Here is a 14427-nt window from a genome sequence, read left to right on the forward strand (position 1 = left end):
GAAGGAAGAAATGCTTGTGTGTGTGTGTGTGTGTGTGTGTGTGTGTGTGTGTGTGTGTGTGTGTGTGTGTGTGTGTGGTGAGCAGTAATCCCCAGTAATCCCACTGTCCCATCTGGCTTGTGGTCTAAGTGTAACGGGGAATCCTCGTTTACGAGTTGCCCCTTCATCACCCTTTACATTAATGCAATTCTAAGATGTGTCATAATGTGTCAAGTGTTGAGCGCGATCTTTGAAGAAGAGAACACCTTCAAAACAATGTCACAAGGTGTGGCTCGCATGAGGGAGGATTTTTGCTCAGATGGGGGAAGAAAAAATAGATTTGCAGTATAGGGACCTTAGTAAAGTATATACTGCCTTATACTATGTACTGCTGTATATATGGTGCATTTAGATGATTAAAATAACCCTTCCAGCATATGGCGTGTAATCCAGATTGTGGTGCACAAAATCTTAATGCAACCACACACCGCTTAGAAGTGTGTGTTTTTAAGTGAATTTTATGATAAACATTAATAGAGTGTAATGGAAAAGCTCTTATATGTATCAAGGATTATTTCTGGCTGGTAAAAATTCAAACAACCAGCCACACTTTCGGTGCTGGAGGTTCAGTAAAGAAAATGCAAAAAGAATTTTCTGAATGTAATAAATTAATATGTAAATAAATGGGTGAGGAGGTTAAAGGAGGAAATTTTTAGTAACTATAAATTTAGTAAAGACGAGACCCTGCCCCAAGTGGAGGAGTTGAAGTATCTCGGAGTCTTGTTCACGAGTGATGGGAGAAGGGAGCCGGAGATCACCAGACGGATTGGTGCAGCTGCAGTGATGCGGACGCTGTACCGGTCTGTCGTGGTGAAGAGAGAGCTGAGTGTAAAAGCGAAGCTCTCAATTTACCGGTCGACCTACGCCCCTACCCTCACCTATGGCCACGAGCTGTGGGTAGTGACCGAAAGAACGAGATCGCGAATACAAGCGGGGGAAATGAGCTTCCTCCGAAGCGTGTCTGGCCTCTCCCTTAGAGATTATATCTCTCGGCTAGCCTGGGAACGCCTTGGTGTTCCCCCGGATAAGCTGGAGGAGGTGGCTGGGGCGAGGGAGGTTTGGGCTTCTCTGCTTGGACTGCTGCCCCTGCAACCTGGGCCCAGATATGCGGAAGAAAATGGATGGATGGGCCTTTTAGTAGTAGTGTAAAATAAAAAAAACATATTCAAATGGCTTTGAGCGGTGTGTTTGAGGTCATTATTACTTTGTAGTGTTTTAAAGAGTTAAAAACAACAAGTGGTTCATTGAAAAATATTTTTCCATTAATGAGCAAGACTTTTTTTGTTTTTGTTTTGTTTCATTGTATTCCATATTCATTCCCCTTACCTCTGCTTTTTATTCATTACATTTTTTGTCATCTCTCTCTGCTACCCTCTCTCCTCACTCCTGTGGCCTATGGATTGCCTCTCGCTGAGCCTACTTTAGCCAGAGATCTCCTGCTAAAAAGGGACCACTTCTTCTCTGCTTTTACCAAGTGCATGTTTGAGCTCTCATTCTAATATTGTAAGGTCTTTCCATCATATTGTAAAGCACCTTGAGATGACTTTTGATATGAGCTGTATAAATAATATTGACCTGATTAGAGGAGAAATCCAGACTTTTATGTGGCTCTTTTACTTTTATTATCCATAAAATGTCACTGAAATGTTGCTCAGTCAAATAAACCAAATTGAATGTGCCAACTTGGGCTTTGTGACGATTTGAAGAAGGGAACTGTTTACTTTTTTTCTGACGAAGATAAAAATCTGCAGGTGAATTGCTCATTGAAATGCTAATCACGAGTTGCGACGCTACCGTTCCTCGCCCTGTTTGACTCCTTTGCTTTCTCCCTTCACTGTCACTTTAACCCCCATCCACCTTTCTCGTCCTCATTTAGTCGTGTGCCTGGTGGATGTTCAGCTCACAGGCCTGTATTTGTAGACGATGTATGTACACGGACAGATGGACTGTCTCGTCGGAATGTTTCACAGTTGCTAGGCAATGTGGAAACATCCTGTCAGCTGTTCATTTAAACAGAGTGACGAAAAACACCTTAAGTGCCTTAAACTTTGTACAGTAACTGGGTGCTGTACAACTTGTTTTGTAACAAAATGTATTTATTGATTGTTGCTATGAATCCATAGATGTCAAGGCAATATATGTAAGCATATTCAACATTTTTCTGACTGTGTTACAGTTCCCCTTTAGTCATAGTTTTAGATCCTGCTGTCATTTTTATATTTTATTCATAAAAACTTCAAAAATGTGTTATTTTCTACATTTTTACTTTGTAATTCTATCAAATGTTTGCATGCTTTGCATTTTACTTCTGTACAACCAAATGGTAAAATGAACTGGTACTTATAGAGTGCTTTTGTAATCTAACTAAGCAATCATGGCACTTTTTACAAGCCTTATTCTCACGCACGCATTCGTCCAAGCACTTTTTCTGTACCTTAGCACTTTATCTAACGTTTGCACAAGCGCTCACATGATTGGTTGGTAGAGTGGTTGGCTGAATGCTAGATTACCCATTCCTTGTGAGCCACAGCCACCAAATGTGACCAAGTTCTTCAGTCGTGTATTTTTGAAATGCACTAGAAGAAAATGAAATGCAATGAGGAGAAATATATTCAGGTCAGAGTTATACAAAGCCTTAATATATTCACTGTGTTGTTTTACTGCATTGTAACACGATGCTTAGTGATATGTAGTGAGTGGTGGTAATGGACTGGATGTGCTGTGTCTCTCTCTGCAGCTTCGTCATGGTCCTGGTGTGTCTAATCTTCAGTGTGCTGTCCACGATAGAACAATATGCAGACTTTGCCACGGGTACCCTCTTCTGGATGGTGAGTAGTGATGCACCTAAACGAAACCTTTAGCAGTGTTCACCATCAAATGGAAGGCTTATGCCACAACAGCCCTAAAATAACAGTTATGGTAATTACCCAAATCATTTTTGTGATTGTGCAATGGTTCATCAGAAAAACCAGCAAAGCATGTCTGTAATTGTATAATAAATGAGCTGCAGGCTGTTAAATATCTTAGCAACAGATCCGAACCCAGCCCACGAGCACATAGGTGACTGCAGAGGAGAAATCCATACCTTACATTAACCCTCTTGTATACACATACATTATAGTGTTGATCTATAAAACATATTTAAAATATAAACTTGCATTTCTTTTCTTTATCTTTAGCTAGTGTTTGTATATATAATATCTGGCGAGTGGTGTAAAACAAGCAGTACCTTGAGTTGTCCACATGATGGCGATATAAGATTGTAGCTGTGAGAGATTTTAACCGCCATCTTATAGCTCAGTCTGCTATTACGGCACTTAGAAAGAATAATCACTTTCATTTATTGAAAATACCACGAAACACACTCATCATCTTGTACGGCGTTCATCTGAAAGCCCGTGCAGTAACATGTGTCTTTTGAACCTACAGTTAAGACACTTGTTATGTGGAATCATGTGGCTCCACAGAGACTGTATTTGTTGATACATGCTGGTGGATTGCCTTTTTTGTGGCTTATTAGGCTATTAAGGCTGCTAAGTGATGCAATAAATCGGGGGATTACAGCAGGTAGCGAAAATTATTGCTTCTGTTTGGAAACTCTACAAAGAGGCCGGATCATCTGTCTCCTTCTAGCACACTGAACATCGGCGCACACACAGCTACTGCATGCTCACACCCGGTTTGCACATATACAAAGGCTTCACAGATACACAACGCACCACCTCCTGGGTCCTGCTGCAGTCAGAGAACATAGTGGACACTATGTTCTATAAACTTTGAAGACTTACTATCACAGTTATTCATTTATTTTTATCAAGAAGAGACAGATTTTCTTTAAATCTGAGTCTCCCTGTCTCTGTCCTTCCCTTCATTCACCTTAAATTTTTTTTGTTTCAATCAAAAAGGAAAAATATATATCTATATTTTTTAAATCTTTTTTTTAAACCCTGTTTGTTTGTGCACCTGGTTGTGCGTTTGTGCATTTGTATGAGTGTATAATGGCTCAGTGCTAATACTGAGATAAGATAAAGCCTTATCTGTTTTCTGTGTCCTTGCATGTGGGTGCACGTGCCAGTGTGTTTGAGGGCGGGTGTGGAGGCAAAGCTCCGACTGGTGTCACGGTGGCACGTACTGGTCGTAGTAACTATACTTAGAAAGTTCAAGGTTAGCTAACATCCGTGAATCACAAGCTGCTTATTCTGGATGGCAGAGGGGACATTAGTCCTTGAGGATATTTGGCCTTCAAAGCAGCTGCCAAAGTAAAGCTGACCAGGCTAAGCAGGAGGCACAGGGGAACGTACACGCTCGGTGATGTTAATGAGCTATTATTGGGCACCATCACTTCCAAATTCCCCCCACCTGACCAAAAACCTCCATGACGTCCCCAGTTTATGGTCAAAGAAAAAGAGGGCCCTCTGGGTCATGGCCTAAATGACATATTCAGGACATTTCTAAAGAATGCAATTGAGATTTAATGAGAGGTTTGGTAAACTAATATATAAACTTTAAATGACACTTGTGGGAGCAGTGGCATCAATTATGCAACTGACGGCAACATGTTATTTGTAGACTGAAAGAACAAACTCAAGAGTAAATCGTTGACATGGTGTCATTTTGTCATGTGGTTATGGTTATTTCAATATTCATGAGCATAGTTTGCAAATTAGAAGAAATAAAAAATCCATTTGATATAATAAACTTATGTATGGCATGTAATAACTCAGAGAAAGCATTTTCAGTTTGAGCTGATGGGCCCACGAGTGTGTGTTGATATACATAAGCCTCTCGTGCAATGTGAGACGCAACGATGAAGCGATCTAATCACATTTTCATGTGATACTGTAATTCCCGAGTGGGTCTTTGAATGAGCTTCATCTTTGTCTGGCTTGATGAGATTATCGCTGCACCAATAGGCAGCTGTTTTCAGTAAACACATAGTTGCCAGTTTAGGATTCACGTACAAAATACCCCCAACATCTGGGTGACCTATTTTATGGCATTATTGTGACTAATCCCTTTAAATTTCCCAAATTCATGCGTACCTTTGACTTTCAGATTTTACCTAGCTGTCATAATTACTAAGCTCAATAAACTGGTATTCTGTAGGCTGTTTTGTGTTGGGTGTTAGGTATTATTAAATGACTGAATGAATGTTTAAGACTTGGTTTTCACGATGTCCTGCAACTACTAACTTTGTCGTCCAGCATACACAAATACAGCCTGATCTGCTGTAAAAACTACAAAGCACTGGGGGCATGGAATATAATCTGTTTCTGTCCTAACACAAACAAAAAACTCCTACAGCTTGCTGGAGAAAGTTCAGCTGAAATGGATGTAACAGGCAGACTGGTTAGAGACATCTGAATGCCTGCCCACGTCTCTGATTTGTTTGGTTTCACCGAATGAATGCAGCGAAAGCCAAAAGGTTATTCAGTCTGATTATCAGGCTATGTTATAGAGATTTGCTGGACCATTTCTCCCTGTCTCTGTCAATATACCTCCTTAGCGGCTTCTTTCTTTGTCTTTAACTCAGTGACAAAAAATGTGCAATTCATGCAGATGAATGAGAAGCGCAGGATTCCCAGGGGCCGGACGACTCAGGCGTAAAAATGAAAGTTGTAAACATATTCGAGTGGCGATAATGAGTAAACAGATAATTTAGAGAAGCGAAAAAAGAAAGACAGAAAAGAGAAAAGGCTTTTGTTTAATATTAGAGCGACACTTCTTCAGCCGAGATAGAGTCTGGCGTGATTGACAGGTCATTGTTTTGAAGTCTTGTGGTGCTGGGTTATTGCAGCAGGGCTCATGGTATTAAGTTTCATACAAGGGGTGGTCAGGGAGCAGCCAGTTTAAGCAACTGAACTCAATGAATTGACCACCCACATCGCCCATAGGTCCTGACAGTAAGGTAGCTGAGTATTATGGATACTCGGTGGCCAGGAAAATGATCTCACGTCAGTTGAAGCCGATTCATCTATGACTCCACACTTGCGTGCATGTGTTACGAAACAAGTACACAATGACACAATGCAGATATGCAGGTGCACATGATTGCAACTAATGCTGAAGTTGTTATTTGGTGATTTTTTTTAAAGCTTTCTTACTTAGTGGTTTTTCATCCTGTGGCTTTAATCACTTAGCCATTGACCCTGCCTCATGTATGAGCTGTTATCAGCTGTGTTGTCAACCTCCATCTTTACTCCTGGGTGGCCTCATTTGGTCCTTCTAGACCACCTCTGTGTCTCTCTTCTTCTGTCTCATGCACCTGTCATTACCCACTCATATCAATGCTGTAAATCTTGGTGATTGATTAAAATAGCTTTAATGCTTTTAAATTAGTGGCAATGCATAGCAAAGCATCAGTGATTTAAAAAAACAAAAAGATAACGTATCTAATTCCACATCCTGCATGTGTTTCAAAGTTATAGTCTACGTACCAATGGATTAACATAACCCTGAATCCGTGTTTGCATTGTTCTCCGCAGGAGATTGTGTTGGTGCTGTTCTTTGGCACGGAGTATGTGGTCCGGCTGTGGTCGGCAGGCTGCCGCAGCAAATATGCAGGCATCAAAGGACGCCTCCGCTTTATCAGGAAACCCATATCAATCATAGGTGCACCTGGCTTTTTCCTTTGTTCTCATTTAATACAACACATGCCATAAAGTATATTTGTAGATGAACATCTCAGATAATTCCAGCAAGACTTCACTTTTGTATCAAACTGAAAATAATTGTAGCCCTTATTTGGTTGGGGGTTTTTTTTTCTCCTTCTTTTTTATGTGTCTTTCTCACAGATTTAATAGTGGTCATCGCCTCAATCATTGTGCTTGGTGTGGGGTCAAACGGCCAAGTGTTCGCAACATCTGCCATCAGGTAGAGCAGTGATTTTCTTCTGCATTTTAACATGTGCTCATAGCTATAGTGGGATGAAACAGCTGAGATGATGTTGTGTGTTGCAGAGGCATCCGTTTTCTCCAAATCCTGCGTATGCTGCATGTGGACCGTCAGGGAGGAACGTGGAGGCTGCTGGGGTCTGTAGTCTTTATTCATCGACAGGTAAGATAAGAAGAATCCAGCTAAATATATTAGCTCCACAAATCTGCCTGTATGTTATTATTTATTCATTTTAATTGTAATTGTTTAGAATCACTTTAACACATAACGGCCGAAGAACAGAAGATATAACAGTAAATGCATAGGCCTTAAATGTACTTCTACAAAGCAACAGACACGCTAGTTGACGTAGTCACAGTAACATTTACTGCTTATGACAAAAAGTCCAATGCACAGAGGTGCATAAAACAATCAGAGTAAACCTGGCTTTATAAGGAGAAGAACAGAAGTTGTCAAGGTTGGCTGTGCTCTCTTTTTTTCATTCTGCTACACTTGTTTTAGTTCTTTCTCAGGCCGATACACAGTGAAGTCAGATGATGTAATGTTCTCTTCTTAATCCTTCAAGTACACCAAGTTCCTAGGTTGTGGTCAAACCTGACGTTCATACCTCTTTGATGCATAAGAGGAGAAGGGCTTATCGGTGAGGATTGTGTGCAGAGAATCATAAAAATACATTTAAGATGTAGCCAAACTGAGCCTAATGTGATTTGGTGCCATCTCCCTGTTGTCAGATGATCGCCTTATTGAATGATATGCTCTGTTTAGTGGAAACACTTTGTAATGTGAAAAAGCTGATAGGATCTATGCTCAGACTGCTATCTCTGATTTTTGCACTTCATTTAATCATATTTATGAATTTATTTACCATTGTTTTTTTAGGGGATAGGTTTAAGCTCAAAAAGCTATGGCAAAAACCAGGTACATTTAAATGATCATTTTTGTACATCAAGTACAGATCAGGTTCAGTCCTGTATAGTCACAGGCAACAGTTCCTGGTGAGTTAATTTAAGGTCGTTCGCTGAGCTGAGCACGTATATATAGCCCAGTATAGGTTGTGCTATGGCATGGTACTTGATGGGCTGACTTTTATTAAAAAAAAAAAAAAAGCCAAGCTGACAGTTGCAAAAGAAATTAGTACATTTTCCATTAGTCATTATCCAGTCATATTTGAAGGAAAACCATAGCAGTGACGTTTAGACCTGCTGAAAACCAAATACAGTCCCGATCAAAAGTTTAAGAACACTTGAAAGTGCAAAAAAATCACATTTTGCTTGGTTAGATCTTAACAAGGTTCCAAGTAGAGCTTCAACATGCAACAAGAAGAAAAAAGAGTGAGACAAAATGTTATTTTGAGCGCGCATTTTATTGAAAACAATGCTTAAATTGAAACAGGCTGTTTTACAGCTGATCAAAAGTTTAGGACCACACCTCCAGAAAGACCTGTACACCCCCTGAAACAGAAATCAAAATTCCAAACATGAACTTGTATATTGACATGGAAATTGTAAATATATAAGTAAAAATATAGCATTCTAACTATTATTTTTTTCTTATACAAAATTCAATCAAGATGAGATAAATTACAAATATCGACTCACTAAAATAATTTTAGCAGGAATAAAACTTAATAAAAGTGAACACCAACATATGCAATTTAAGTTTAATAAAAACTGCTGTAAGATCACAAACAAACAGAATCACATATTCTAGTATTTCTAGTCTGAAGATGTCTATAAATGGGTTAAATTGCTCAGTGGATGATTTATGAGTTTGTGTCAAAATTCGATATAAAATTCATTACTCTTACTATATATAATAGGTCTTTTCTTTTAGAATTAGCACAAATACACTACATGCATCTGGTGCATGTGTAAAAATCGACTTGCCATCACTTGCTAGTTTAAGGTGAACAAGGCATATGATCGCATATGATGCCACCATTTTTTGCCATACATTTCCCTAGTTTCTAGAAATCCAACACAAACAAAACATGTATCTCAACATTTAGAGAAACTTTTGAATAATGTCACCATCTGTCACATAACCTGATCTTTGGTGATTAATGAGAAGTCCATGTGGTTCTACAACTTCACAATGACTCACAGGGAGGTCAATTTTGATGTTTATTTAAGTCACAAGTTGCTCCTTGGCCAATAAAAGGTTAACTAATACCCCATACATTGTTTGTCATATGTGGTGACTTGGAAGCCTTTAAAATCTGTAACTAATGGGGACACACCTCCACTTCTGGCCGTTGCATAATAATTGAAACATGAATCGTATATATGTACAACTTACCACATATACTTGAGCCACCTATCATGACAGCTTAGTTTTAGGGAGGATTGAATTGAAGATTGTATTTGATCTCTTCAGAGAATGAGGTGCACTATGTACATGATCCACTCTATTATTTCTTTAGCGAAGCCTGTGAGCAGAAAATGGCAATTCCAGTTTGTGCAGAAATTCTCTCATCTCATAGTGAGACGTGAAACTGATCTCTTTATGTATGCCGAAAAGACCCAAAAACTCATTTGGGGTAAACTAGCCTGACATGTTTAGGCTGACTTGCTTATGTCGGCCAGCAGCAGTTCTGTGACTCACTGGTCATTGTGAAACACTGATGTCTTTTGAAAGTGACGGAGCCAGATCGTTAGAATACATTTAATGTGATGCCGTAAAAAAAGCATATCTTAAACCTTTTTGCAGCCCAGAATTTAGCTTTGACACTCACAAGGATCTCCAGCTATATGTGGAGTCAAAACCTGCCTCGAGGCACAATCAGAGTCGAGTTCTGGATACCATGGTAAGTCTTCCATATTAGATTTTCATAGTCTGATCTTTGGTCAAATGTTGTTTTATTTCAGGAGCTGATTACCACCTTGTACATTGGCTTTTTGGGCCTGATCTTTTCCTCCTACTTTGTCTACCTGGCGGAGAAAGATGCTGTAGATGAGGAGGGCAAAACGGGCTTCTCCAGCTACGCCGATGCCCTCTGGTGGGGTGTGGTAAGGCAACTAAAAGAGAAGACAAATACTTTGTACAAAAGAAAGTCCCTCACTGATGCTGGGCATATATCCTTGTGCCCTTTTTTAAATATTGTTCAAAATGCATATATTAGTGGGATCCTTGAATGCCACATGAATTTGCAAATTTCGCTTGCAAATTTAAAAGGCTACAAAACATGCACGTCAAATGAGATTCTTCTCAATAAAGAGCTGAAACCAATTATCTGTACAATGCCCACTCGAGTCCTAGCTGGGAAACGGAGATGGCTGACCACCCTGGGTGGACTTATTATTTCTCCCCCTTGTGTTTTTATTCTCCTCATTGGATAGCATGCATGTGTTGCTGTAACACTTGACACAGAGACAGGTGTGTTTATGTTTTTCGTGCGTGGAGCTGGATTTGCCCATTCTCCTCTGTGTGGAGGCTCAGGTTTCCAGAGCAGTTAATTAAACATTTGAATTGAAAGCGCAGAGTAATGAGAAACCTATGGCAGCCTTGTGCAGGGGATCAGTATGCCACAAAGAGACGGGTAATAAACCATTCACCTCTGGGATCTTTGACTCAAAGAACTTTTAGAGCACCAACATAAAGTGTCAGTTCCCTTAATTAAAACTTTAATTGCGGGATTGCTACCTTTATGTAACGAGGGTTAGAGCGGTCACGCCGCTTCTAACTGCTTCGTGGAAGCGGTTATTTGTGTTGCTTTGTTCACAATGCAAAAAAAGGAGAAAAGAAAAGAATTGCGCTCGAGGATTTGCACCTTTTTTGTGTTCCCGAGACTGTAAACTCGAGTGTAACGATTTCTTTTCTCACCAGTTTAGTAAGCTTTTGCTCAGCTCTTGTGCATGCGTCTGCTGAAATGCGATTGCACTGATTGGAGCTAAGCTCTCGCTCTCACGGAGTATTCCTTCGCTTGGCATGATTTTCACATTCGGATGTGCAGGTGCACGGCGCAGCTGGAGGACAAGCCAATGCCATGATTCATATCCCCTTCTCTACCTCCCTCCCTCACCTTCTCTGTTCTTTGTCTTTTTTTTCAGTTGATGGTTAGGTAATGGGGCTTTTATTCAAAGAGCGACTTTGCCAATCTCACTGGCGATAAAAAGGCAAACTGGCATGTTTGTAGATACAGGAATGGTGCACATGTAGAAATAACTGGGTGTGATCACACATATAGAATGCACACAACCTTTCACGTAAGCCTGTATGAGTGATAGGTCTGGGACCTTTTTGTAGGCACGATGTGGTTCTTGCCCCTAAACCCTACATACTGAATGAAATGGGTGTTTTTGAGCAGACCAGTCCACTCTGATGTCAGGAGGACATTGTTTAGTCATCGGATTTGTGGATGAGGGATTAAATCCCCCACCACTCCACTCACTCCCAACATACACCCACCCTCCCTTCCCACCTCTGCTCCTTCTTCTTTTTCTTTTTTCTTTGGCTCTCAAAGCTCTTTAAAGAATCTCACCTTACATCAGCCTCTTTGTATTAGTGCTCAGCGGCAGCTCACGCGCCGATACCCCGCAGGCACTCACAGTAAGCTAAAGTGTGTACTGAATGTGTCACAATTGGCTCTGCTTTCAGAATGGGTGTACATGCAAATGCAAGAGGTATTTGTTTTTCCTCCTCACCCTAGCAAATTCCTACACTCACTGGGGATTAGTGGTTGGGAATCTTATTCCCTTTGAGGAGCAAGAGCCTCAAATGCCCCAGCCATCGCTGACAGTGGTGGAGCAAATCCAGGTCGGCTGATGAACTTTTTCTTTATCGTCTAATTCCCCTTATAGACTGCAGGGGTAAAGCCTCGAGGGCTCCTCATTGACTGACATTTTCATTACACTGGCAGTTTATAAAAAAAAAAAGAGTGTGATCTTTAATGTTGAAATAGGAATTCAGTACAAATCTACAAAGAAAAACCCCCAAAGCTATTGAATTAAAAGCGTTGACAGTTATTCTTTAACCCTGACACCTCGAAACACTGTAATTACACTGCATAAGATGTGATATCATTTATTACACTCTTTGTTTCTTGCCTCATCTGTGAAGGGCTTTGGTCACTGTGTGATTTTTATTTTTATTTTTTTCTTAGAATAGAGCTATCATATGCAAGTGTACGTACACTTTATATATCATAAGAGGCACCTCATCCACTCTTTGTCTTTAGGTCACCGTCACCACAATCGGCTATGGAGACAAAATTCCTCAAACCTGGATAGGAAAGGCCATCGCCTCCTGCTTCAGTGTCTTCGCTATCTCCTTCTTCGCTCTACCTGCTGTAAATAAAGTTTTCAGTTTAATTCATATGAAATCCACGAGTTCAGCTTTAAGGAGATCATTTTTTTAATGTTTCATTTATACCAAACCTTATTACAACATGTTCGGATCAAGCTTGCTCTTTTTCAGTTTATTCACTCTTGTCTTTGATGTGTCATTGAAGACTATATACTGAGCAAACCTAATGATAAAAAATGTATTATTTATTCTGGGAGATTTTGTATATACTTTCCTTAATTCTACAGTAAAAGTTCACTTTTTCATATTCTTGCAGTCTGGACAGTAAAAAAGTAAAATGTATTTCTCTTTGATCAGGGTATCCTGGGTTCAGGTTTTGCCCTGAAAGTCCAACAGAAGCAGAGGCAGAAACACTTCAATAGACAGATCCCTGCTGCAGTTGCCCTTATCCAGGTAAATCCCGAACTCCCAGTGTTAGAAATGCATTTTTCATTGGTAAAAAACAAAAACAAACAAACACTGGAAAGCACTGAATGTATCAGTGTTTGTGCAGAATATTTGCAGGGTCTTTATCTTACGATATAAAGCGTCTTAAGGCGACTGTTGTTATGATGTCATGCTATACAAATAAAATTGAAACTGAATTGAGAATGTTTTGATTACGCTTCTAATAAATCAAGCTTTTCTTTAAGTTGCCTGGGCAACACATATGCTGACAGGTTATTGCAGGAGCCTGGGTTTGATGCCACATCGGGTTGTTTCCTCCATGTGGTTTCTTTGTTCTCTTTCCCGCCTTTCCTGTTGTAAAAAGAAAAAGGATAAATGCCCCCAGAAGCAATTTTGAAATGATCATATGTTTTATGCTATAAAGCAAAAATTAATTTATATGATTAAAGAATGATAAAATAATCAGTACACATACTCAAGTTTTAATAATCAAATCATTACAAACTGGGTCAGATACAGTAATTTAGTGGAAGACAAATGTCCTCTGTGCCTGGCATAAATAGATGAAATTAAATATACACTCCTTTAAATTTAAGTCCTGATATCATTAATAAAAACAGCATAAAGGAAAGTAACATTGTTCAGTTAAAGCTTATTCACAATAGATGCCAGTTAGCTTCAGTCGAGGCCTTTGCTAGCACTGCAAAGGCCCGCTGGCCTGTCCAGGGTGGAACCTGCCCAACTGGCAGCTGTGGGATGAATCTCCACGAGCCTCTACAGCCAGATTTCTTAAACTGCACAGGACAACAGGCCAGTGGTGGCCTTGGATAAAACTTAGTGAGGCCAACATTACAAACACTAAAAAGTAAAGACTAAACATGTTACAAATAGTGACTGAAGTGACCTTTAAAAAAAAAAAGTGTACATTTTTGCTGAATAGAATAAGGCAAGTATAGCTAATGAAGGATTTATAGCTGAGGTGTTCGCATAACCTTTAAATTAATTTCAGACCATATCATCATAACTATAATGGAGAGTTTTCCATCCACAGCCTGGGGTGTTTTAAATGTAATTCAGTTTTACAGAAATATTTCACTGACCAACGCGTCTGTGGTTTGTCCTGTATTGCCTTTCTTAGACACTGTGGAGGTGCTATGCAGCGGAGAAACCAAACGGCTCTGCAGCTACGTGGAAAATGTACGTCCTGACTCCAGAGGGCGTTGCTGCCGCAGAATCTGACAGAAGGAAACGGAACTTTTCGGTAATCGCTTACCTTTACTGAAGCCAAAGCTGTTGAATAGTTATGTAGATTTTTCCGTTGTGATTGATTTGCTTTTCTCAAAAGGCATTTAAGGCAAGCCTTTAAACGCTAAGCATGTCTTTGTGGGGGGAAAAGGTACCAGTCTTGTGATGTCCTGCTTTGAATCCAGCCTGACCTTTTCCCCCTGCATCTGAATCCTTTTCTTTCTTATCAATTGCGTATTGTGTCTCTTGACTTTGATCTATACAAAACAGGCTGCGAACCCCACCCTGAAAATATCGTGACGGTGTGTTTGATCATTCCCGTGTGGCGTTGTCTGACTTTGGAATTCTGATAAGAATTTTTAAAGTTTCTCAAAAATTAGATTTTTTTTTTTTGACATAACAATTTAACCCTTTGAACTCAAAATGCCAGCATATGGACTGTACTTGCTGACAGTGCAGTTGGAAAAAGCCGTTAGACTGCGATACCCTGATTTGCATACGTGTGGCCCACACTCCATTGTCTCCTTGTGTAGTTCACCTTCTGCAACAATATTAGCT

General features: G+C 39.9%; 1 protein-coding gene across 1 annotated transcript in view; it reads left to right on the forward strand.

Annotated features, from left to right (window-relative positions):
- The window catches only part of kcnq1.2 (potassium voltage-gated channel, KQT-like subfamily, member 1.2), a 172037-nt gene that overhangs the window by 11635 nt on the left and 145975 nt on the right, over positions 1-14427 (forward strand). Inside the window, exons 2-9 of the mRNA XM_085357638.1 lie at positions 2777-2867; positions 6525-6651; positions 6834-6912; positions 6999-7095; positions 9801-9941; positions 12110-12220; positions 12535-12630; positions 13763-13885. Of these exons, the coding sequence (XP_085213764.1) occupies positions 2777-2867; positions 6525-6651; positions 6834-6912; positions 6999-7095; positions 9801-9941; positions 12110-12220; positions 12535-12630; positions 13763-13885 (865 nt within the window). The remainder of the gene's footprint in view (positions 1-2776; positions 2868-6524; positions 6652-6833; positions 6913-6998; positions 7096-9800; positions 9942-12109; positions 12221-12534; positions 12631-13762; positions 13886-14427) is intronic.

This window comes from Diplotaxodon limnothrissa, linkage group LG7 (genome assembly GCF_057381915.1).
Source record: "Diplotaxodon limnothrissa isolate DT_005_m linkage group LG7, D_limnothrissa_male_GT1.1, whole genome shotgun sequence".
NCBI classification, from domain to species: domain Eukaryota; kingdom Metazoa; phylum Chordata; class Actinopteri; order Cichliformes; family Cichlidae; genus Diplotaxodon; species Diplotaxodon limnothrissa.